The sequence below is a fragment of the Pseudopodoces humilis genome, chromosome 1, assembly GCF_049639895.1.
Source record: "Pseudopodoces humilis isolate 2021_Gansu_Grassland_sample_001 chromosome 1, ASM4963989v1, whole genome shotgun sequence".
NCBI lineage: Eukaryota > Metazoa > Chordata > Aves > Passeriformes > Paridae > Pseudopodoces > Pseudopodoces humilis.
In genome coordinates this window covers 8693303-8719781 of record NC_142200.1, presented here as the reverse complement: position 1 = coordinate 8719781, position 26479 = coordinate 8693303, and the positions used below count along the sequence as shown (strand labels likewise).

General features: G+C 37.6%; 1 protein-coding gene across 2 annotated transcripts in view; it reads right to left on the bottom strand.

Annotated features, from left to right (window-relative positions):
• Positions 1–322: 322 nt before the first annotated feature.
• The window catches only part of ADCY8 (adenylate cyclase 8), a 118342-nt gene continuing 92185 nt past the window's right edge, over positions 323–26479 (bottom strand). For both annotated transcript variants that reach the window (XM_014254089.2, XM_088053374.1), the window contains 9 exons: positions 25725–25926; positions 23187–23276; positions 21695–21867; positions 18732–18813; positions 14128–14286; positions 10296–10442; positions 4627–4719; positions 2325–2439; positions 323–810 (listed from right to left, as the gene is read on the bottom strand). In XM_014254089.2, coding sequence (XP_014109564.1) covers positions 323–810; positions 2325–2439; positions 4627–4719; positions 10296–10442; positions 14128–14286; positions 18732–18813; positions 21695–21867; positions 23187–23276; positions 25725–25926 — 1549 coding nt within the window. The remainder of the gene's footprint in view (positions 811–2324; positions 2440–4626; positions 4720–10295; positions 10443–14127; positions 14287–18731; positions 18814–21694; positions 21868–23186; positions 23277–25724; positions 25927–26479) is intronic.

Here is a 26479-nt window from a genome sequence, read left to right as displayed (position 1 = left end):
TGCCATCATTAACTGCCTACACAATTCATGTTCTAAATCCCTCCAGTCAGTGGTTTATTCTTGCCCCTTTCTTCAGGTAGATGACCCAGCAGAGTGGTGGCCTACACCGACTGTATCTGGACATTCAGGGGTTAGCCACAGCTGGTAAAGGAGAGATGCTGACACTGTTTGTTAAAATATAGGAATTTGAATCTCATCAAAATACCACACCAGTAAAAAATAAAAATCACACGCCTTCTAAAAAAAATTAAACCCTTTTTATTTGTATATTTATTTTTATATATAAAAGAAATACAAAAAACAACCACACAAACAATGCTGATTATGGTAATTCAGTTTTGTCAGCCCCCTCTGCTTGGGCTGCTGCCTCAGATCCACCGGGAGTGAGCAAAGTCCTCCGGTTGTAATGTCCTTTTATGATTCCAGAGTTATTGTTCTCATTAAGAATTTGTTTCTGTTTTTGCCTGTTAAGAGACTGTACAAGTCCTAATACAACAGCTGCTAATGAATACTGTCCAGTCAGTTTTCTTGGTTGTAAGATCAGAGGATTTGGTTGAACTCTTCCTAGAAGAAAATATGTTTTGATTTTTCCTTCCTGTTCACTGATACCTTTGACATAAATTTCTCCTCGGTAGTCGAAGGCAAATCCCCGGTCCTTCAGGATCAGATACGTTTCTTCAGGCACTTGGATTCTGTCACTAACACCTGTGCTGTCCATTCGACTTGCTAAATTCACTGTTTTGCCCCAGATATCATACTGGGGTTTCTTAGCACCGATAACTCCTGCTACGACAGAGCCATGGCTAATCCCTAATTAAAAAAAAATAAAAAATAGAAAATTAAAAAAAGAAAAAAAAAAGGACAAACTTTAATACAATAATGACTAAAACTCATATTTGCACTTAAGAACAAGATGAAGCCTGGTTCAGATACACTTATCTCCAGACTTAAAAAAGAGGTGCATATATAAAGAAATTAAACAAACAAAAAAAAAATCTGGAAAAGCAAGAAAACTTGAAAAAGGATACCAACAGGGTTATTTTATGGGACTCCCATGTCAGTGGAATGACAATACTTCTATTTCATTTGTATTCTGCACATTATTGCCAAAGCTGCTGAAAACTTATTATCAGATAGTAGGAAAGATTTCTGGAACTACACTTGTTGAGGGAGACCTTGTTAGTGCAGTCAAGAAATTGCATTCTTATGTTCTATGAAGTGAAAATATTAAAGTATTCTGTGAAGTTATTGAAAGATTGCATTTTGTAAAATTGTTGCCCGAAAAGACAAGCAATAGCTTTTTTTCTTATTTCTATAACAGTGATTTAGAAATAATTTTAGTAGAGTGTAAGATATCTTTTGGAAAATGATTATAGCTTTTTAGGATTTTTTCTTTTTTTAAAGATTTTTATTTTTAAAATAATGATAGAAATATTATCAAATACTCTTGCATTCATGCTCTATGAAATCTTTGTGTGTGATCCACACTTACTAAGCCTGTTCCTTGAGAAATCTTGGGAACCGTGTGTTTTGCCTTCAAAACTCTTGGGAAGTGCAGCTCAGGTAGTGATGCTGTGACCCTCCATACTGTGACTGATGAATATATTTCAGTTTTTCTATGACAGGGCTATCTATAAAAGACATGTCCCTTCCAGATGTTTTTTGGTTTGTTTTTTATGTTTGTTTTGGGCAGTGATCCAGTCAGCAGGAGAAGCCATCAAATTTACTCCTGCTCTGTGCCATATATTCTGGCCATTTTTTTATGTCCCATCCCACTAGCCATGCAGGATATTCCATCCAGATCAATAGCTTACCCATCACAACAATTCAGAGCTGCTGCCACTGGTCAGGTTAGAGATGGAATTCAACTCTTGTGAAAAATAGAAATACTGCTCCCAGGGTTTAGGAGAAGCTACTTTTGTCCCTTTACTGAAGAAGAATATTATATGGGGAGATTAATTAGAGATTTTGTGAGTGTCAGTGTTGGATCTAGGGTTGTCCTGTTCACTTTCTGCGTTATATCCATGGCTACTTAGTAGCAGACTTACTAAAGGCAGTAAATTAATTATGTTTCTGCATTCACAATTCACTGAAACTTAGAACTCCTACAATCCCCAAGTCCGGGCCTATATTCTGCAAATGGAGTATTTCATATTTCTGACTTTCAAATTGACTTTGTTGAAGTCAATTTGAAAACAGAGGATTCAGTATTTGGACTCTCCTAATCTGAGCATGTCCTTGCCATGTTCCTGGAGTGCCCTTAGTGGAGTTGCATCCTTGCAGACAAACCCCCATTTTAACTCTCGTGTTTGAACCACGCTTACCAATCCGGAGCTCAAAGTTGTTGAAGGAATGCTTGTTGATCTCCTGGATGCTTTCATTCAGAGCTATGGAGAAGTCAGCCAGGGCACACAAATGTCCCCATTTGTCTTCACATTGCTGAGGAAAATATTACACACCAATATGTTAATAAAGTTTTGCATTTGCCCAGCTGCCACCCATCCCTACAAGTACCAAGTGTTTGCATTTGGAATCCAGCCTCAACAGAGGCTAGAGAGGTACACTGCTAGTAATGATAATGCTTCCCATTATGTTCTACTTGTATAACTGGATAGAGAGCAGCTTAAAGTGCCAGAGAAAGTAACTTTCTGTCAACAATCTGACAGGCAATCATGGGAATTAACAAAGCATGTGAAGAATGTCTATGGCTGAGAAAGTATAGAGAGGATTGAGATTGCTCAGATTCAAGGGTCAAATCTAGTGAGAACAAGGGATGACCCACATAAGCAAGAATTAGAGTGAAAGAAGTGAGGAATGTGTAATTGTCCTTTGCTGAAACTGTCACCAGGAAAAGCATCAATTCAAGTGCTCTCAGAGATGTAATGATGACAGGAACAACAGGGCAAGCCAGGCAATCTGGGTTGGTTAAGGAAGAGAGAAAAGGCTCTTCTGTAGCTCATTAACTGCCTTTGCCTAGGGCAGGCAAGTCACTCCCTGCTCCTTCCATTCCTACAAAGCAGTTGATATACAGATGGGGACCAGCAGTAGGTTTCAGTTTTCCCAGAACACCAACAGAACAGATGAAGGGGCAGGGACTCTCAAGGGAGGCAGCATAGTAAAGAACACCTGTGGGTTTGCCCCAATGATTGTATGATGTCTTCTCATCTGTTCTGAAGCAAGGTAATTATTTCTTCAAATTTCCAGTTTTTAGTACAAAGGATTGTAAGTCTCTCCCTGGGTCATGCAGTCGAGCCCTTTGCAGTTTTCATCATGCTATGTGTTTTATACTGAGCATGAGCATCTCCTTGGCATCATCCTGTTCTCTTCACACCATGCTTGGTCCTTATCCTCACTCTGTTCACAGCATGCCAGCCTCCCTCAGCAGCCTGCACCTCTTAGGTGCTGACAAGGTGACAGACATGTACGTATGACAAGTATATTTAAAACATCCATTAAAATTCCATTAAGCTATTATAGTTCAAGAAAAGAGATGAGTTAATCATTCTTGGAAAGGCAGTGGAAGCTTTTCTTCCTTTGAATTTTTACCCCCATCAAGAGTCAAAGGAAGTGATTAGGAGATGTGTAGCTATAACCAACTATCTCTCTGGTGCTCTATCCTTCTTTGCTTGTGACTATACAGAAGCATTTTGACAATCAAAAATCCCATGCTTATCTAGTTTTATGGATTTCTAACTGTCAGCATCACTAGTTACTCTGTAGGTGGGAGATGCTCAGCTAGTTACACTCCATGTGTTTTATAATGTATTCTTAACAAACAGTGGAAATTTTCTGGTTTATAAAGCTCACGTTAACCTGCTTTTCAGAAGTTGTGATCAATGTGGGCAAATCTGATTCCCACCCCTTTTGTGCTGCTCTTCCTGGGGACAGGCACCAGTTGCCAAAAAAACAGATTTCAGCAACAGATGACTTCTTGTTGGATGTATTTTAAAGTCTTATTTAATTTGTTTCCAGGCAAATTCTTGGGTGGAATTATGAATGGATTTCTCTCATCGGACTTATGTGAGGTTTATGGCTGTGACTGTGTGTCTGTCCTCTGTGACTGTTTATCCCCTCAGCTTGGTTTGCTTGTTCTTCAGTTGAACCAATGATCTGCTTTCTGCTTTCTTTTTGATGTGTAGTTATCATGCTGTCTGTAGAACTGCTGTACCAAAAAAGAGTATAAATGCAGCATTACACTTGCTTAAGTATGCTTTCAGTTAATAGATCCACTCTCATCATCGATTATTGGAGGTTGTCAGTCATGTTCCTGAGTTACTGAGGTGGCTTTAGAGTATGTCTGAAGATATAGATAGATATAGATATAGATATAGATATAGATATAGATATAGATATAGACTGATCTAGATTCACATTGGTGTGACTGAAAGGAAATTTTTTTCCTTCTATAAACCTAAATTTGAGGAAAGAATCCATATGGTTCTTGTTCCAAGCACAAGATGGCATTTCAATTCATCAAGAAGTGCAACTGCTGTCTGCCAGAAGCCCCAAATGTCTATTTTATTTTAGCAAAACAAGTTTTATGAACAACATAAAGATAACACATATTTTTGAATATGAATGGTCAGAATAATCAAAAGCTTAGCTTAAAGAAAACTCTCCTCTTACCTGTTTTTCAGGTGATAATCCTGACACAGCCATGTACGTGCTGCCAATTGTTTTAATTTTTTCAATATCTTGAAATCTCTCTTCACCTAGTAACTAATACATTTGTAAAAAGAAAAATACTGTTACTTCTGTAATTCCTAACACAAAATGCTTCTAAAGATGTGAGAATGTATCTTTATGCCTGTGGTATCTTCTAGTCAGTCATGGCACACAATTTATTCTGGGTTCTGGGGAACACTGATCTGGAACTCTGGAGTATCATCTGCTCACTGAGTGCATGCAAGACAAATTGTGCTATTTGGTAAATTCCACAATGGATAATATAAGAAATGCATCTAAATTCTGCATTTCCTGAGGTATGATCACTGAATATTAATGAAGACAAAATCACTGTGTATGTATGTGTGAATAGAAGACTTGATCACTTTAAATTGTTTCTAAAACTCTACTGGAGGAACTCAGCTTGCAAATTAAGTGCTTCTACAGCAACAATTAAGGTGATGAGACCAGTATTCAAGACTGGTCTGGTTGGGACTCTGAGCAAACTGTTCCAGTGGGAAATGCTCCTGACCATGGCAGGGGGGTTGGAATGAGATGATCTTCCAACCCAAACAGTTCTAAAATTCTATGAACTTACACTGTCAATGGATGGAGGTAGATGCCTCCACAGAAATCTTGTAAGAGACCAAGTCCTCTTATATCCCCTATTTCCCTCTGCTTAGTGTGGGACTGGACACCAACATGTCCATTGGATCATTGAGTCTATATGTTTGTTATGTATTTTCCCCTTCTAACAAAAGTTCCAAGAACCAATGGAAAATGATAAATCCCTGTATCTATTTGGAATTTGCTATAGCTATGGGTGTTAAGTAGGTATGAAAAACTTGTGAGATTGAGAATCTGGAAGAGGAAGAATAAATTTAGTCGAGTGACTAAAGCACTGAATTAAGTGGGAGTGAAATTTTGGTCCCTATTCCAAGTCCATATTTATGGTTTAACTTAAGACTTTCCATGAAATTGAAACCAGAGAGTTACATTCCTTGAAAGACCTTAGTAGAGTTCAGGATATGCATTCTGTCAGTGACAACAGAGTGTGGGATATGGGCAATAGTCACCTCATCACAGGAAAATGTTTTCTGTTGGTGTTAATGCCAAATACCCTGTGAAACTTTGTGATAAGCTGTATGGTATCTAATAAATTTAGAGATCAATACGGTTAGATATTCATGGGAGAAAAAAAGCGCTTCACTAAGAAAAGAAATTTCAAACTTTCAATTCTAAAGGCTCAGTTTAGTTGGGGTTTAAATGGAAAAAAGTCTTTTGTGGTCAGGCAAAAATGTAAAAAATATATTTTCCCCTTTCTTTTTCTACCCTGTGGTGCATTCTTTTTTCCATCTTGTGGGTTGGAATTTCCTGTCCACTGAAGGGATTATTTCATTCAAAGGGAGAAACATACCAAAGGCATAATATGAAATATCCCCTGCCACTGCAGCAGCCCCAGCGCCCATCAGCCGGAGCGCCGGGGCTGTGGAAGCTTTGCTGTTGGTGTGCAGATATGGCACCATCTGTCTCTGATGGGAGGCTGCACAGCCCTGCACGTAGGGAATACAGAGCCATATGGCTACTGGCTCCTGTCCAAGCCAGGAAAGTCCAAAGATTTGACCTGCTTCTCATTTTTCTTCAAACTGCCAGAACAGCCCATTGTGTACCTTTCCCTCTTGCAAGGGCAGCTCTTCCAACTGCTCTCTTAAAGAAAAAAGATTGTTTCTTGTAGCTCTGCCTCTGTGAGCAGTCTGAGAGCACCATGTGTGTGGGCAAGGGGAGAAAATGGTCTTGCTTCAAAACAGCCCATATTTTCATTTCCAGATGGTTGCTGGAAGCAACAGCAAACAGCACACTAATTTAAAATTTATAATAAATATCTAAAATTACTCTTTTTAGGAAAGAAAAAAAAAAAAACATTGGCTGTGATGCAATTTAGAAAAAGTGCTCCCAAGTTATGGGTATTTTCCTCATTCATTTTTCCTTCCAAACCTCCTGTTTGTTTCTTTTTTTCCCCTCCTTTTTATGTCCTGTTCAATAGCTTCTTTCCTTCTTCAGCTAATGTCTATTTACTAATTACTTTCTTCACGGTATGATAGGATGATGGATTTTGATACTGGGGAAAAATATTTCAACTCAGTCCTAAATCAGCTGCCATTTGTTAAAACATTTTAAATAGGCTGCAAATTTAACATGATAGTCCAGGGACACATTTTCAAACACTGGAATGTGGTTTGTAGCTAAAAAGAAACTAATGGCTTGATGCTGCAATTCATGTACAGCCAAGGTTGTGTGGAGGTCAGATCCTGGGATCATATGTACAAAACTACAGAAAAAGAATATTGCAAGACATGGCACACAACTGTAAAGTAATCAAAGACTCTGAAAGCAGGATCCAGTGTTGAAACCTCTGCTTGTGGCAACAGAACAGATCAATATCTGTTGGGATATACACTATGTAAATCACTGCAGGACAAATAAAATGAAAAAAAAAAAAAAGAATCTGTGAAGAAGAAAGCTCTTCTGAAAACACAAACCCCAATTGTAACATTAACATACAAAAATGACAGATTAAAAAGCCTAGAAAGAATATTACATTTAAAAAAAATTCCTTCAAGACTCATAATATCTGCAGAAATGTTATAATGTTAATTTTTTGATCTAACATCTCTAAGAAAGGGAGTTTAGCCCTGTATGTGTCTTAGAATTACAGTCATATAAAAAGCAAGTAATTGTAAAAGTAGGTTTCCAATGTTCATATATGTTTTTTTTGCCAGTCCAGAAACGAGCACCTCCTGTTCAGCCTCAGCTGGCAGGAAGACTGGACAATTTGGAAGTCAAAACATTTATGAACTATGAAAAAGAACAACTGAGTGAAGGCTGTATTTTGACAATAATCAACTCCCTATTCTTCAAAACTGACTTTTGGACCACATTCTCCCACTCCCTAAGAAAGACCCAGTCACAGTCTGACTCCTCTGTGGGCACCTACCCCATGCAGGTGTCAGTGACAGGTTCTGTTCTAACATTAGCTATTTATTTAGTATACTTTTATAACTGGCTTTGTCTCTCTAACATAGATTTATTACGTGGAAAACAAACTAACAGATCCAGACTGTAACCTTGCTGTGTTGCATTAACAAGGAAAACCCCCTAAAAGCAGAAATAACCCAGATTTCCTTCTTGTGTACCTATCACATTTTCCAAACCAGGTCAATTTATATTTTTACCACGGCTTCCATTCAGAAGCATAATTTTGGCCCTGTAGACAGATCATCTCTAATATTATTATCTCTCTAAGGAAAAGAGACAATTCACAGTTTAGAATCTGATCTGAGCTTAGGAACTCAATTCAGTTGTCTAAACATACATGTCCAGTGTGATCTGGAGTACTCTTGCCTAGGAAACCTGCGGTGGCTTGGTCCAGAGCATGAGTTTTCTGACAAAGCAGTATGAGAGCTGACAATCCCGTGGGGATGTCCCAGACCACCTAGGATGTATCAAATGGCATCAGGTGCCTATATCTTACACTCCTGTGCTAAGATTTCTACACTGGGGTATCTCTCCAGAGGTGTTCACTTGATGCTGAGAAGCAGAGTTTCCCTGTGGATAACAGAGCTGTTCTGCTCTTGAGCTGCACATCTGCATTTTCCTCCCGGGGCTCTGTTGGAACAGCAGGCAATCTTGTCAAGGAACACAGGGGAAAAAAAGAAGGAATAGTGACATTGTATAGTGTCAGTCAGTGGTTACACGGAAACATTACACCTGGAATGATTTCTGGTTCCTTTTCCATGGATAAGGTTACTCCCTTCAGTTGTTCTGTCTGGCATATCACCTTTCAGGTTGCTTAGAGTAAACTAATGACACGACCATGCTGCAGATAGGTCAGCAGTCATCAGGGGATCCCATAATTTCATTTGCCACCTATACCCAGAACATACCTATTCTTCAACTAAACGTGTCTGGGACATAATACAGTCTCTAATTAGGCCTTTTATTAATTATAGAGAAGGTGTTAGGGCCTTGAGAGTAATATTGTGTTAGGGTTTTGATTAAAACCTTGTCTTCAGTAATTGCCACGGCAGCAAAGGAATTTTGTTGTGAAGATTACATGAATGTGCATGACAAAATATCTTAATGCAAAGACTATTGCTATGAATTAATTTGAGTGGTAATCATTTTAATCAGATCTGGAAATAAAAACAAAACTATTAATCAAGAAGCATGCTGATAGCTGTGCTATATCTTGGAGGAAAGGAGCAGGCATTTATACCCATGGGGAATGCAGAGCAGGAACTTAGCAGGTGACAAGAGTTCTTCTCATGAGGGAAAAATTTTGTTCTCTGTTAAAATGCACAGGGAAGCATTCCCTGTGAATTATTCTATTTCCAAAATGTAGTTTAGTATCTCACCAATTTAATGGATAAACTTAATTTCAGTGTCAGTAATCTTAGCCTTGTTACAATCTTTATGAGCGACCACTCATTCCCCACACAGGTGCCTAGGATGGAAGTCACAGACCAATGATACCATATTTTTTACTTCCCTTTTCTATCTGGACCATTGCAGTCTGGTGCATAGGTCCAAACTAGTTGATAACTAGAAGTTGTTCCAATTCTATTTTTACCTCAGGGAGCTCAGGAGGGCTACACACTCCTGAAAACTGCCTGCAGCATAGAGGTTAAAATTCTCTCTGCTAGGTAATTTTGGCAGTGCTTTTTCATCCTTCCTGGTTTTGAAATTTTTTAAAGCTCTTTGTTGGCCCATGCTTTGTCTCCTTTCTTCATTCCTCTTGGGCTCATTTCAGGACATGATACCACCTGTCTAAGCTTCCTTACAAATTGCTTTGCAGAGTGTGCAAATTTCTCCTGACTTCCTCTTCATTTACCAGGTTTTCTTTGCTTCCCCTTAACAATAGCTACATTGGGGATATATCTCCTTTTTTCATCTTGTCCCCTCCTCAGCTCGTTTTCTGAAATTAACTGGACAGAATACTTAAATAAATTCTTTTTCCTTTCTGAGTCTTTTCCATTAAAAAAACCAAAACAAAAAACTCTTCACCTCTGAATTTGTCAGTGAAACAAGCAGCTGAACCTCATTTATGTCTCTATAAAATTCCTAACTAGAAAAGTCTCCTCAGTTAGTGTATCACCACCACCTTTCATTCTCTACCTAATATTTGCTTCTGAGCTGTGTGCTTTGCATTTAACTGGACACTATTTTACCCTTTAATGTTCATTGAGTTCATTCAACCAACACCTTTAAGGCAACATCTTTACCTGTTTGTATTTAGACCACTATTTTCCAGAACAGTTGCAGATATGTTCATACTTCTTTCTTCTACAAAACTGTTTTCTAATTTTAGATACTCTGGTTCAGATTTGTGATTTTATAGATGTTTATACTTGAATATTGCTTTCCATCTCTATCACATTAGATCATTCAAATCAATGTTTGGCAGGAAGAAGGGCAAAAAAGCAAACCAGACAATTGTAATACAAGAAAAAAAAAATCAGAGAACTATTGGAAACAAAATAATTACCAAATTTGATAATTTAGGATGACATATTTGCCATTTGGAAACTCACAGTTTAAATACTATCAGGTTTTAATACTGCTGGTATTACCTCATCAAAGTCTGCAATGATTTCATTCAGTAAGCGCAGACATTCTACTCCTTGGTTATTCATTTCAGTCTGGGAATAAAAGTCAGCAAATCCAGGAATAGAAGCAAACATCACACCAACAGCATCATAGGACTGAGAGTATAATTCCTAAAAAAACAGTGAGGAAAAATGAAGTGGTAACATAGGGGAAAAAATGTAATTGGCAGCAATTAAAATAGTTTATTTTTCCATGCACAATACCTTAACATTTGATGTTGGCATTAGTATATTAAGGCTTAGCCAGGTCCAACAGGAGGAGGCTGATAGCTCTTAATGTTTTTATTGAAGATTATATGCAGGGTTTTACCTTTCTTTGAATGCCTGCTTATTCGCTTCTCAGGTCAAGGAGCTACACCAGCAAAAGCGAAATAGAAATTTTGCTTTTGATTTGTATGGGGAATGTCTTGGAGACATGAAAGATTCATTGCCAAGTACAAATACCACATATCACGTTTTCTGGTGAATAATTTGTACTTCACACTACTGCAGCTCTTTATAAGTTTGTTTATTCACAAGTTTTCAGAAAACCCTTACTCTCCAGTAAACTCTGGTTCTCCTAAGGTGGCTGTGGAGCTCTTTGGTTGCCTGGCTCTGGGAGATGTTCCTGCTCTTAGGATTTGAAAGGAGGGAGAAACAGAAGTGGGAGTGATAATAGAGTTACTGTGGAGGACAGAAAGAAGCTTATGAGGGATCAGTCAGACAAGGCTACTAGGATAAAGTATGCCCTGGAATAAGCTCCCACTTACATTATTCATATAATTCACTCTGGTGTTGAATTACAGGTTTATTTATGGAGGGGATGGTGCCATTACACATGTCAAAAAATGTGGACAGTTCTTGTCTCATTGAAATATAATTTTTAGGAAAAAAAAAATAATTTAAACTTTAAGAATTCCAAGGAGTGCCATCACAACTCCTGGAACGCTTTTCTTTTGGCTAATATACCACCATCATATGTATTCTCCTTTGATTTCTTTTTCCTGGCTTCAACTTCTGTAGTTTGGTGGACACTTCCATATCTGTTTATGAGCCTTTCTTGTGTCATTATGACAGGAAGTACTTTTTTCACAAAGTGGCTTTTCTCTTGTTAGTGGTTTTAAGAAATTTAATGCTTTGGTTTCACAATGAAAACATTTATTGCTGGTTGTGAGACACTTGACACGAACAATTCAGGCCCTTCTTTCTTCATCCTGCTTCTTCCTAGAAAAGCATCCTGAACCTCTGCTCTGCTCTTTGCTATGCTGATAAAGCTTCTGCTTATCCAGGCTCTTTTACAATGTGTCTTAGAGTATAAGTGGGGAAATTCTAGTTCCCAAAGTCACTTCAAAGCTCTGACTGAGAAAACATGATTGATTCCCTTCCTGCCCTCACCCTTTCTTTCACTGAAAAGCATCTTCAGGGTCATGGAAGCCATACTCTAAGAACACTCTTATTCCCTTTTGTGGGTATAGAAAAATTATGCACACATTAATTCGTGGACACTTATGAAGGATTTGACAGTGTGTACTAGAAGCACGAATAAACTCGGCCATACTCTTGACTTGGATCATGAAGACAGAAAACAACTGCCTGAGCCTTCGGTTGCTCCAGTTTTCTATTTTTGGTAAGAAGCATAAGAATAGAAGTAATACATCCATAAGAAAATGCTACAGTACACATTTGGGAATTTATTTTTTTGAGAGCAGAGAAATTAACTTAATGGCCAGACATGAACTGCAGGATTGATTGCACTGAAATCTGGTAGATCTTACTGTCTGCCAGCTCATGCATAAATCATCCCCAAGTATAGTTACTCTGGAAATTGCCTTACAAAAAGCAGGGGTGGTGGAATTTAATTCAGTGGCAAATTATTGAAGCATCAGCAGTGATCCATGGGGCATCTGCTTGCTTCTGAAGATTATTATGCATGTGACCGTTCGTGAATGAAAGTGTAAGATGGGAAACTCATTCCCTGAAAATCCATAGCACAGATATGCCAGAGCACAGTCTTGTTTGGTATCAAGGTCTGCTGCACTTGCAATGAAACATTTTAACCTGGTTGCTTTCAATCTCACATTTTCTCATGTGCATAGCAGGGCTTCTGTGGCACTTTCATACCCGCAGAGTGTAAAATTTCTCAAGAGTGATTTCTAAAGTGCCTCTTCTTATGGCTTCTCATTGTGTCATCCTTCCCTAGGTGATACTTGAAATCAGAACACAATGATTCCTCATTGTGCAGTCTAATTCGTCTGGCTACATCCGTTTCCAAAATGAACAACAGAAAATTGTAGCCTTCATTCCTTTTTGCTGCACAATCAATAGATATATCAGTGTTGGCAAGGTGAATCTTGCACCACTTCTTCCCATAATAAAAGATAATTCCAACATTATGTGAAAAAATACCATTTTCATCAAACAGTACCTTAATATATATATAATATTATAATATGCATTTACTTTGCTTCAAATAAGGAGTAAGTGACTTACTGCTGCTTTTAGAAACAAATTCTGGACTTTCCTTTATCCATCTTCAAACTTCATTTTAGGAATATTCAGAGACTCCATTATCATGCTTTTCTTTGTTACTGCAAACATTTTTAGGAACACAGCCACAAACTGTGTCTCTAAAATGGGTGTTTTGTTATTTGCCACAAACAGGCAATTCAGGGCCAATATGAAATAACAGAAATTTTCTCTTGTGTCTGAAGATATGAGAGCCTCAGGTCTGTTGCAGCTTGTTCCTTCCATAGTCACTGTCAGGGCTCTAATAATACTTCTGCAACACTGGGCTATCATAAACTTACACAGACATTCTGTTAAATTCACATATCTTTTTTAATGAATTTCATAGATTTTCATAGACTTGAATACTAGATTTTCATAGACTCATAAACAGGAACTGATTTCTGAATCTCATTTAATACAGTTTGCTTTCAAAGCAGGACCAATTAGATCAAGATTTCACAGACCTTTTGATTTGAGGGTTGAGCCCTGCTCTGCCTTCACAGAATCACAAAACCATGGAATTGTGGAATTGCTGGGGCTGGAAGGGACTTATGGAGGTCATCCAGGCCACACTCCCTGCCCAGGCAGGGTCACTAGAGCAGGTTGCACAGGAATGCATCCAGATGGGTTTGGATGTCTCCAGAGAGGGAGACTCCATGACCTCTGTGAGCAGCCTCTTCCAGGGCTCTGCCATCCCCTGTGTAAAGCAGTTCTTCCTCATGTTGAGGAATGAGCAACATTTTGTGTTTTAATTTATGGCCATTGGTCCTTGTCCTGTCCCTGGGCACCACTGAAAAGAGCCTGGCACCATCGTCTTGGTACCTGCCTTGGAGACATTTAAATGCATTAACGAGACGCCTTCTCAGACTTCTCTTCCCAAGCCTCTCCTTATAATTGAGATGTTCCAGGCCCCTAATAATGTTTTCTTTATTAACACTCATTTGGTACTTGAAGATGACAATGAGATGCTCTTTCAGTCTTTTCTTCTTAAAGATGCATGACCTCGGGTCTCTCAGCCTCTCCTCATGTGTTACCCAATCCCATAACCATCTTGGTGAATTATTGCTAGAATTTCTCTTTGTGTGCCCCACGTGTTTCCTACTGGTGAGTCTGACCATGGAAACATCACTCCAGATGTGGTCCCAGAACATTTCCTTCAAAACATGATTATTTTTCAGTGTTGATGAGACACCAAATATTGGCAATGGTTGTGCAATGATTCCTATCAAGAAATAAGTTTCAAGAATTTCCTAACAGATCTACTTTTCTTTTACTAATTAGACAAAAATATCAGAAACCTGACACATACTTCATTATCTCGATCCTTCTCCAGGAAGTGACGAGCAACATGACTGGGTAAAATGTTCCGTAGCATATTTTCATTGTGCTCCCTCAGCTCTTTCATTTCATTGATTTCTTCTTTTGCTTGAACACGCCACAGAAAATCCAGCCTTGCTGTGTATTCAAGCTGTAGTTTCAGAAAGAAAAAAGGCAAAAATAAAACCTGACAAGATAAGAGTTGGGGTTATATTGCCATCCTGGCAGGCTTCTCCTGCCATGTAACCACCTTAAGTGCTGCTGAAGATTTCTGAAACAATTTGATTTTCTTTTCAGAAAAAGAGATTATTTCTTTACCTTATGTACAGTGAGACTCTCAGAGTAAATGAGCAAAGTAATATTTGTCATATTACTACTATGGTCAGTGGATATTATCTGTCACCAAATTACTTTCCCTTTAAACATATCTTTATTATTTAGATAATGCAGTCAGACAGGAGATAAGGTATCAGTAGGTATTGATATGAAAAAATATGTTCCCCTTTTCACAAGTGTTTTCATATTAAATGAGAAAATTAGCACAAGACTAACTCTAAACTCTTGGCAAGGATGTCCTGCTCAAGAATGAACAACTTTCAGCAAAACTCTGTAAACCAGCCCAAAGTACTCCCAAAGAGAACGTCCAAATCTGTGGCACAAAAATTATATACTGTTAGGACATCCAGTTATTTTCAACTTTAATCTTATAAAAAATAATGGAAACCATGCTATTTGTCATCCCCTCCAATTCTCTGTGCCTGTATTTTGGGATCAGAGTCTACAATTGCAGTTGATTCATGCAAAGTCTCACTGCCTGATACCTGCAGCTAAAAACTGAAGTGATTTCCAGTGTGCATGTGCAGAACAAAATCTGTGCACAACAGAGCTTATATATGTATACATATATATGAATTATTGATATATATGTATATATAAGTTCATATTCATCTGAATATGAATGGCAATTGTCTGCTAGCTGAAGCAAGGAACATGTTGTGTGTCACTTGCCTGAGAGGCACAAGAGTGTCAGCACATGGGTAAGCTCAATACTGCCAGAGATTTTGTGTGCATTGCACTGAAGCAGAGTTTTAAGCAGATTTCAAGGCAGCTGATATTGTAGCTTGTACAAGAGGTGACTTATTAAGGTACAGCATTACTGAAAATCATGGAAATATATATATATATATATATAGTCAGTAAACTGAAAGAGAAAATATCTTTGTGAGGTCTGAGATGCTCCAACCAGAGATGATAACACCCAGCAAAAAAATGTATTATGCCAGCAAATAGATGAATTTTACAATTTTGAGAGACATCAAAAGGTGCTGGGATAGAGGAATTTTTTGAAATAGAATTCATATACCAAACTAAAATAAAGGAGCAGCCTGGAGTGGGTGGGAATGACTAAGAGGGGGTTCAGGCATTGTTTAGTGACTCATCTTGGTCACAGTTTTAGTCAGCAGCAGTCATGAATGGCAAACTCCTCAGGAGAAAAAAAGCACAGCACTTTGCAAGGGAACTTCAATATTGGCTGTACTCTAGGGAGATTTCCTTCCTAAAAGCTAAAAGTGACTGTGGCTTGATATAAACTTCCAAAGCCTGTATGAAATTTGGCAGTGATTTACTTGCCCTCTGGGTGCTGTAGCCAGCTTTAAAAACAAACTTTTTTCTACTGATATGATGATCTTCTATCTTGTAACTGAATTAAAAAAAGGCCTGTCAGGAAAGAGTATTTTAAACAATATTTTCAACATTTTTCAGCTTCCTTTGCCCTTCTTCTATGCTAGAAGACAGAGCCCATACCAGATAACTGACTTTTATCTCTACCAACTAACTGAGAAGAAAAAATTAACTATAAATTTGCAAGGAGTTCTAAAGGTATTTCAAAGATTGACGTCAAACAGGAGCTGCTGCTGGATTTTGAGTTCTTTGATGCCTCAAGGTATTTAATGCTACTACAATAAGAGCTTGGCAAAAAGCTGTGGTAGTTTTTCAGAGCCGATTTTTTATGCTGCTCTGCAGGGAAATGTCACATCTCTAAGCCTAGCTCAGAATAGCAGCAGCTAATCTTTATATTTTAAATAACGTCATTCTGGTTATTTATGATCACATTTTAACATGAAATACTTTTATTTCACCATCAGTGGACTACCAAAATGACACTGCCAGCTCGGAAAGAAAGGAGTGATATATGTGAGATTTGAAAATAGAAAATATTAAGAAGTTGCTTTGCTAAGTTCTTATATTTGCAAAAACTGAAAGAATTGTAAGGTTGAGTTTAAGGTTTGTTGTTTGATTGTCTAAAGAAATATTCCTGGATTTAAATCCCAAAGTGTCCATGTTTTCCTGCCCTGATATGTAGCTTTAAGCAACACCATTAATTACAAATTACAATAGTTAGTGAAGAAAAGAGAGGTGTATTACACAGAAAGCCTAGCATTATGTCCTCTACATGATGCACAACCCAACCACTCTGCAGATGATTGCCACATGCAGTTACATTAAATCTAATAAGATGGTACCACGCACCTTTTTCACAAATTTAATTATAAATTTTGGGTGCTAAATATGACATTAACTTTAAATCGCAATGGATAAAAACCAATAATTAATTATTCAAAAACTGAAGGTTCATAAATATTAGCTTACAAAAATAATCCTGTTCAGTAAACCCACCTAGAATAAGACAAGTTTTAAGCTATTCTACTTTAGAATACTTTTGCAGCTTGTGAGATGGGAAGATGTGCTGGAGGACAACTTTATTGGACTGAATGTGTTCCTTAATTCACACTTTTGAAGAGGTTATTTTCTTTTTTATTTAATGTGGTTTGAATGGAGCTTTTATATATATATACATATTAATTTGGCAGCTCTACAGAGATATTTAGGTTAACTCCATAATAAGAAATTAAATAATTCAATGAAATGTTCCTGGACTCTGCTGTTGGATGGTGTTAAATTGATAGACTGGCCTTATGGATCATTTGGGAGAACATGCAGGACTTAGCACATCTTAGAGACCATTTCCAAGGGCAGTTTTAGTGCAACCATCCTGTTTTATAGAACAAGAAAGGTTAATAAAATGGAAAATAACTTGTGCTCTGCTTACAGGCCCCTGGACTGGAAAATACTCTTAAACACCCCACAGACATTTACACTCAGGATTGGAATCCTGAAGAGCATTTCCTGGTTTCTGCCTGATTCTTACTATACCTAAACATCCCTAGTGTTGTTTTTCTTAGTACCTTGGCTGATTCCCAAGCCAGAGATTTTTATATTGACAAATAATAATAATTACATAAATACTATAATTACTATAGTAAGAATACTATAAGGCTTATCTCAAATTTGAGTTGTTAGTTTCTAATTTGTTCTGTATTTTTCCTAAGTAGACTATATGTCTTGAAAAAGACACATCACAGCTCATTACTTTCCATCAAATTTAAATCTGTGTGTTGTGCAAAACACATTTCATCCCTTGCTTCACCTACTCACTCACTCACTCCTCATTCCCTCAGAAGGAAGATAAACAGTAGGAAAATTAACAGAATATTTAGGTGATTGCTTCTTTTTGCTTTCCTATTGAAAGAATGGAGGTTCTAACTTCTGGGGCGGCTTAGAAAGTTATTGTAGTAAAGTGTATAATATTGTCTTATTCATCACATCATCATTCCTTTCTTACTGCCTCAGGAAAAAAGGGGGATTGAGAAATGCTGGAGTTCATCAGCCCAGTGATTGGCCATTTATGCCAAATGGTCTTGAGGGGAAAATCTTTAGGCAAGTCAACAATGTCTAAATGTCTAACTGTGCCTGGTACTTTCTTTAATACAGCCTGCCCCTTGCTTTTTGTGATCAGAAACTGCCTCAACTCAGCATGTTTGACGTCCAGAGCCTGAGAACCAGAAACACTGTGGACAAAACACTCTGCTTTAGCTGGTTTTTATTCAACACATTTGTTATTTTAAATCTAAATTTGCCATAGTTCTCTCTCCCTGTGCATTGTGTACATATTCCTGAAGTACCCAGTTTCTCAATTCCTTCTTGAGGGTATCAGTCCCAAAGATCTGAGGCCCTAAATGCTGTGTAAGATCTAGGTCCATGTGAAAGGTTTCTTGCAAGTGTTCCATGACACAGATGAGTAAGTACTGGTGCTTAACCCATATTTTCCTCATTTCCTCGAGTCTGTTGTTTTTTCTTTATAAACATAATAACTTATTTCACCGTGGTTTCATCATTTACTGGTTTTTATTCCCTTTCTGTATTTTGGTTTTATGCCTACTCAAGTGCAATGAAGCTGTCAGGTGCCTCCAGAACTGCATATGTGTATAAAATAATGGTGACCTGTTTGTTCCTTCAAATAGAAAATGCAATATAATTTGAGTATTGCTGAATAGAATATTGCACATGTTCTTTAAGAATGTTAGGCAGTGTCAGATGTGGGCTTTCTTTAATCAGATTCTGCATATGGTTTATTAAATTGTTAAAGGTCATATGCTCAAGAGGGTAAAAAGGCAGATGGTATTTTAAAAGTAATTGTTGTCACACCTTGTAATTGCAAGGGACAAAGGGAAAGGTTGAAGAAAATGTTTGCATTACCTGTTGACCATGATAAAATACAGCTAAAAGGAACATTGCCATCAGTAGCAAAGATGCCTCCTTTGTACCCAGGAAGTCTGTGCTGGAAAAAAAAAACAACAAACAGCAAAGTAAAATACAGTTATTGATTTATTAGTGTTGTAATTGTTCATAAGTTTCATTTCATAAGTGGAAATTTTTGTTGTTCTTTAAAAAAAATCCATTCCATTTGAAAATTTAATTTAGCAGTAATTAGTTCAAGAGAACAGGAGTGTAATTGGAGAGCTCCCTGTTTGGAGACACATTTTAAGTAAGTAAATTGTAGCCTACAGGAGGTACACAGGAGGTGATGAGCTTACACTTTCAAATGTGATATGCAAGCTGTGTGTCAGTCAGTCTCTTCCTGGGAGCTTGGTAAACAGCCCCTGTGGAGTGCAGGAGGTGGCATCTTGGGGGGGAAAGGTTGAGGTGGAGCTGACAAAGGGAAACTTCCAGGCTGTGAAGTAAAGGCCCAGTGAATAATGCTAAAGGATGAACTCCAAGGCAGGAGCTGAAATTAAACATCCCCTATATTGTGACAAGGGTTTGGAGATGACAGGAATATAGTGTGGGTTAAAAGAGAGAGGACCAAAAAAAAAAAAAAAAATGCAAACTAGCAAGGACTGGTTTTAATGAGCTACAAAGAGGAGACCAGAGAAGCCTGTGACAAGGGGGGTAAAGGAAACCCTTGCAGACCACAGGGAAGGAGAGAAGATGAGCCAAGCAGGTACTGGCTGTATGAAAGCACTGAGGTGCTGTGTATGGAGCACAAAAAATTCAAAATAAAGGGGTTAAAAGCAGTAACAGGGGGTTTCAAATATTGTGAGAAATTACAGTTACATGGAAAGATGAATAAAAACTGAAGAAAGTATCTCTGTATGCCAGGGTGCTTTTTAAAAAGCAGGCTTCCCAGGGAACAGACAAAAGAGGTTGGGGAACTGGCGGAGCCAAAGTTATAGTAAAGCAAGTGAGAGAAAAAAAAATATTTGGAGGCAAATTGAACAGGAATATTTGTCAATTATTTTGTTGAAGGGAGATGAGAAAAGGAAGGTTTTATGTGATGATAAAACCTTGAAATTCTGAAAATAAATAATATATGAGTAAATGAAGACCAGAAATTGGAAGATATTTTGGGACACTCTTAAGTCTGCCTTGAGATCTAAGAACAAAAAAAAAAGTCCAGATACTGAATCTGTTTTCCACAGTAATTTTTAAAGAAGTATTGGATTATATTTGTCAGAGAAGGACTCTTATGACAGAGAAATTAGAGAAAGAAAGAGTAGAAGTTGAGACTAAACTAAAAGGAAACTTTCTAGTGAGAGAGATAACTGAGCTGACTTTGTGGTCCTAATGAATTTACTGGAAATGTGCTGCTATGGGATGAGTCATCAATATAGAGCAAGAGCAAGTCATCTGAAAATATGCTGGAATTCAAATGTGTCCTATTTTGAAGTTGCCCAAAATACAACCTCTGAATGAACACATTCCAAAAGGACCCCTGTACACTGGCTAAAGGCAAGAGCCTTACAGGTCTTGGCTATAAACTCACCAGTTATTGCATATTGTGGTGCTGGAGCTACACCCACCATAGCTGTATGACTTCTGTAAGGAGTTGCAAACTCTTTTATTCTAATGATTTATATAGCTAAAAAACCAAATAATTTTCAGGGCACACAATCATGAACTTCATTCTCCCTAATATATATCAGTTTAAGTTCATATCCTTGTTGTGAGAGTGGAGCATCTCAACTGATTTCCCTATGTCTTGGGCTGTTGGCTACTCCAGGGAATATTCCTGCTTCTTTCTCACTCTTCTCTGATAGCTCTCACTAGAGGGTTTCATTGGCACAGGGAATAGAAGCTACTCTGAATTCTTCAAGATTTTCACACAAATGAGATTCTTTGCCATGCCTGTTTAGTGTCAATTATCACAATTTTTATTTCTAGTAACTTAGCCAAAGTATTGCTTACTGCCATTTGTTAGATTTGCTGGGGCCTGCTATGATATGTGATATATGATATATGATATGTGATATATATGATATATGATATATGATATATGATATATGATCTATGATATATGGTATATGATATATGATATGTGATATATGTACAATGTTAACTAGCATTAGAAAAAGGAATTGCACTCCAAATCTTTGGTATCTTGCTACTGTAGGAAACAAGTAAGGAAAAGTCTACATGCAGAGCCTCGCTATGTGTAAGGACGTGGCTGTTGTGAGAATTAATTGTACTGCAAATCCATGCTTTTCTCTCACTCTGAGCATCTTCATCTGCACAAGTAACTGCAATGCTACACTGGTCAAGTATCAAAGACTGAAGTGTTTTCCTGAATTATTTTAATTACTGCTGCTCTGGGCTCAGTTATTGCAACACTAATTGCACCTCTGACTCTGCAAATCATTGTGGTTCTTCTGTTCTTCTCTTCAGTTTCTCTCGCTGGGAAAGAAACCTGGGAGGAGGAGGAGGAATGTGTCCTACAAGCTCTCTCCTACAAAACAGGATCATCCCTGTGTTCTATATCTTTCACAACTGCACTTTGTTTGTTCAGATTTTATTCTAAAAAATCAATTGTTCACTCCTGTTTTCTTAAACTGAGGGGATTTTTTTTTGTTTTTCTGGAGCTTTCATGAATAGAAATGACCAAGGTATGTGCATTGCAATGCATATTTTTTATCAGCATTGATAGACTGTAAGAGATATGAAAGACAAATCCTGCTCAATATTTAAATGCCCTCATGAAATGAACATTTTAATAAAAAGACTTGAGAAAGAAGCAGATTATAAATAATTTTGAATTAGTCATTGCCTGTTCTAACCGTCACTCCATATTTAACTATGGTGCTATCCAATACATTCATACTCTGGCAAGACTTGGCCACCACCTTAAGAAAAAGCAGCTCCTGAAGGGGGCTGTGAACACTTACTCTCCATTGTGGTTAAAGTTGTCATATTGCAGAAAAAGGGAAGCATAAATGGTCTCAGTCAGCAGAGAGTAGATGGCAATCATGATGAGAAGAACTGCCAGCTTCAGGACAGAGTTGAGACGAAGAAAGACTGCACAAGTCACCATTGCCAGCACACCAGTGAAGACAAAATACTGAACAGAAAACAGCACTGGTTAATTTTGGTGATCAGACATAAGCATCTATGTAAATAATCAAGTAACCAGAAGTATGGAAAGATTTTGGATTTCAGTGCTCAGGTGAGCCCTCTTAGGGCCCAGGGCACTTTGGAAATAAGTGTTTTGCTAAAATAGAATGTGAAATTACAAATTCTCTGTTTTTCATGGTACCTCCATGTCAGCAGAGATTGTTTTCTATGCCTTTATGGCATTTTCATTGCATTATAAGGGAAATGGCATCCTCTATAATTAAAAGAGGAAAGGGAGAGATGCTGCATGCAATAGCTTGCTACTGAATAGGCAACTGGGAGAAAACAATTTATATTCCTCTAGAGTCTAAATTTCCACAAGACCCACAAAATACTCAGGATGGGAGAATCATATTTCTACTTTAATTTTTCCCATGCTACTGAAGAGAGCATAAAGCCATAGGTTTGGATTTTTTTTGGCTTTTATTTTTTTTTAAATTTTTAATATTGTAGATCTAGCTTGGTTACATTTCTCTCTTAAAATATGATGCCTGGAAATTTTATTCATCCCTTATTTTCTAATCTTTTCATTGTCTCATTTTTCTCAATGATTAGTCATCTGCCAAATGCAATCTATGCAGCTGATACTGGATAGAGAGAGGCAATCATGGTCATGAGCTATTCAGACTTAAAATAGCAACATCAACACCCACTATCCAAATGTAGTTTAAATTAAATCATACAGCTTTAGGAGCAATCGTATTCATTTTTCTGGGTACAGTTTTTCTTTAGAACAGTTTCTCTGTAGGAAAGTCTGCATCCCTGCTGTTTAGAGAATACTGCTGGCAGTATCATGACACTGCCATATGACTTTCTAAGCAACATACTTCTCTTATCTACACATGACCAACACATTGATTCTGTTGCCTGCTTGCTCAACTTAGAGGGAATTTCTTTTTTTTTTTTCTCCAAAAGTAATCTTAAAATAACCACAGCAATCTAACTACTGTCTTTGTCATGTGAGAAGTTTTGCTCTCCATTACATTCATGCAAATTAGGTGCTTTATTGCACCAGGTTTATTGAATTATTGCTGGGTGTGTTCCCAGCATAAAGGTGCTGTATAAAGTTCAAAGGTTAAATCTTATTTGTAATGCTCCATTAGATCATAAGGTTAATTCCTTCTATCTATGCTTTTTCTATCAACATGTGGTTAGAGGGAAATATTCCCTTCACATTCTTAAGCCCCTGACTCCACCACAAGGTAGTGGTTGCCATATAACCTTTGTGGATCCACTCCTCAGATTCAAAAGTACCCCCAGAAATACCTCAGGACAGGAACAGATGTCTGTAAAAGAAGCAGAGGAATTGAAGGTCTGGTTCTTCAGGGCTATTGGTTTGTCAAAATCACACCATAGCTGTGAAGAAATAAAACAAAATCAGGGCTATATTGTGCACTGGTGACTAATTGCTTGTCTGGCTGGCTGGGTTCAGGGGTGGGACTGGCTGACCTGCTGCTCTCCATGCCAGCTCCCCAGCTGGCACCAAGGATGAATAAATGGACAGTAGGAAGACATATTGTGGAGATGAAATGGAAAAAGGGGAGCTATTTGTGCTGCAGACATTCAGCATCTGAATAGCTTCTATCCTCTCTTTCCAGAGTGGAAAGATGAGCTCCTCTGGGATTTCCAGAGGACTGATGTTGGAGTCTTAAAAATTACCTCTCAAAGTGCTCAGACTTTGCTATAAACTAAAGAGAAAATTATTTAATCAGAAGCATAAAATCAGACTGAATGTGTGCCCTTTCTGCAAACTGTTTTCATCTGCTATGAATAGTGTTATTCGTTTGGATATGGGACATCCATCCTTCATTTTCATGATATCACACAGACCTGGTTGTACCAAAACATGATGTGGTCCCAGAACAGCAACTGTGATGCTTAGAATGAAAGGGAATAAAAATTCACTCATGAAACAATGGTTCTGATAGTGTAATATTGCTTTTTGCTGTTATGACCTACATTAATTTTAATGGTATTTCCAACCAAGAACATTAGATACAAAAAAACAGCAGTGTTGAGTTGGAATACATTATTGTCTTTGACGGAAGGCAAACATCATTAATTGTTTCATGTTTTGACACTTAAAGCACATGGTGTTTCCTGTAATATGTATTTATTTACTCTGGATGATTATAGTAGGTCATGTCATCCACCTGGTGTGTACAAGCTAGTTAGAGATCTTTTTTTCCAAGTGTTAGAGAATTCATTTAATGAGGCCCGATTTCTTATCATTAATTTCAAATTAATTTTGAATTTGGGACTCTTTTGTTTGTTCTTTTAGACACTCAGCCATCTCTGCAGTGCAGGAATATTACATGGCTGGCTGAGCACTCTTCCATGACACCAGACAATTAATTGTACCTTCTGAAAATTTATCAAGTATACAGCACCTCTCTGCAGAGCGGAATGTCACAAGAAGTACAGGTGTTTTTTAAAAAGACTTTCAGGATCAGAAACTTAATTTTATAACAATAGGAATGGACTTAAGACTCATAAAACTCATTTGCTCCCCTGGTGAAGCCAAAGCTTTATGGCTCTTCTTAGAAAGCATCTGAGTCTTAGAGCCCTTCAGCTGGCTGCATTTGAACTCAGTGAACACATAAAGCTGCAAGGCTTTCTGAGATGCATTAGCTGTTCTTAAATGCATGCAGGGCCCTCCTGAACAAAATAATATTATGGAAGAATTTTGACATATAAAATATGAGATTATATTGATGTTGTCATTTCCTGTAGAGGTCAGGAATCAGTGACTCAAGTCATTGTCCAGCTAAATATGTGACAATACATATGACTGTTTACTGCTTTACAGAAGACCACTGGTGTGACAGTAAAAAATAATTTTCTTTGTCTGTCTTTGGATTAGCCAACCCAGAAAATTGCAGAGGACACAATCTTAAAAAATAATTTACAAGAAGTCAGGGGGAGGAACAAATTTGGCATGGATACCATAATAGAGATCTTGTTTAAAGATTAAGACTAATTCTACCAAAATCTTTCCTGAAAGGTATTTTTTAAACATGATTTAAAAACCTCTAAATGCTATACCACTGCTTAGTGATTTATATTGTAATGCACCACTGTCTTTTCCTTCAGAAAGTTTTCAGCCCAATAAAACTTCCTGACATTTACTGTATTTATATTTTTTCTGTAATGGTAGAAATGAGTGGCTGCATTTTTCTTTCTCTGACTTACTCTCCTATCAGTGATACCTTTAATCTATCAGTGAGATATTTACCACATTCTTGGCTCAGACTTCAGCACCTGTCAGGTTGCCTGACATTATAATCTGCCTGACTTATGCAAAGCTCTCTCATGTTGCTGAATACATCAGGATAATCAGGGCTCTATTGGATTTTTTTAAACTATTATTTTAGAAATTGTTTTATTTTTCTTAGTAATTTAAATAATAGTAGAACTGTAAGATGAGCTGAAAATTTATGAGGAAGAATTTAATATCCATAAGCATTTTTTGATTGACAGTCTCTAAGAAAGTATTTGAACATGTCAGAAAATTACAAATGGTCCTCAAAGGGTGGATATGTTGAACAGAAAGTTGACAAAAGATTTTAAAAATAGATGATAGTCATGAAGGAGAAATCATTATATTTCTGAAATATTATTATATTTCAGAAATACATAGATTAAGCAATGGATTGAATTTCTTGAAGCTATGATGCTTTGCCTTTTCTATGTTATCTAAATCACAGCTGGCCTATAGACATAGTTAGCAAGTCCTGTGGCAAGCTTAATAATTCATAAATCATCTTTTCCTGTATAATATTCCTTGGTTCACTATAAGCTTACAATATTGATGATGGCTCCAAGAAAATTAATCAGAATGGATGCAAATATAATGACATTCCTTGCCAAGTAGGTCTCATTAATCCAGCAGCAAGTTTTCCGAAGCATTAAGGGTAAACATTTGTAATCCTCTGCCGTAGTTATCAGCACAAGAGCGGAGTGCAGCATAATCAGGATAGAAAACTGAATGACCATTGGGATCACCCTGGGGAAAAAAAAGAGAGAATCCAGTGTTAAACCTCAATATAATCAGTCAGTAAATCAAGGGAAATGTTGGACAACATGTCCACATAGAACTAGTCAAGGGAGTCAGGAGGGCTCATCGCCTGTGTGGTTTTTGGATACAATTCATCTCACTGCACAATAGTCTCAGATTTATGCAGATGGAGAGCACCTTGAGATTCAGACTGACTCGTTCTCCAGTGGATATACTTTGATCCTGGGTTATGGACACTGACAGAGGGTCATGCAAGATTAATTCCTTGAGTTTCCCACAGTACAGCAGTACCCTGCAACAGCCTTCTTGCTTTGCAAAGCCAAGTGCCCGCATTCTGATTTGGAATTGATAGTTTCTAACTGTATCACAGATATATATGGATAATCTATATATGCTGGTGTAGCCTACCAGTCCTGCCAACCTAGCCTGATCCAGCTCTGGACAAAATCAAATTCAGGCCTTCAGAAAGATTAGGATCAAGTCTCAAGAAGTCCAGCCTGAGGACACTAAACATTAATTCTTATTTCGGACTGCCAAACTC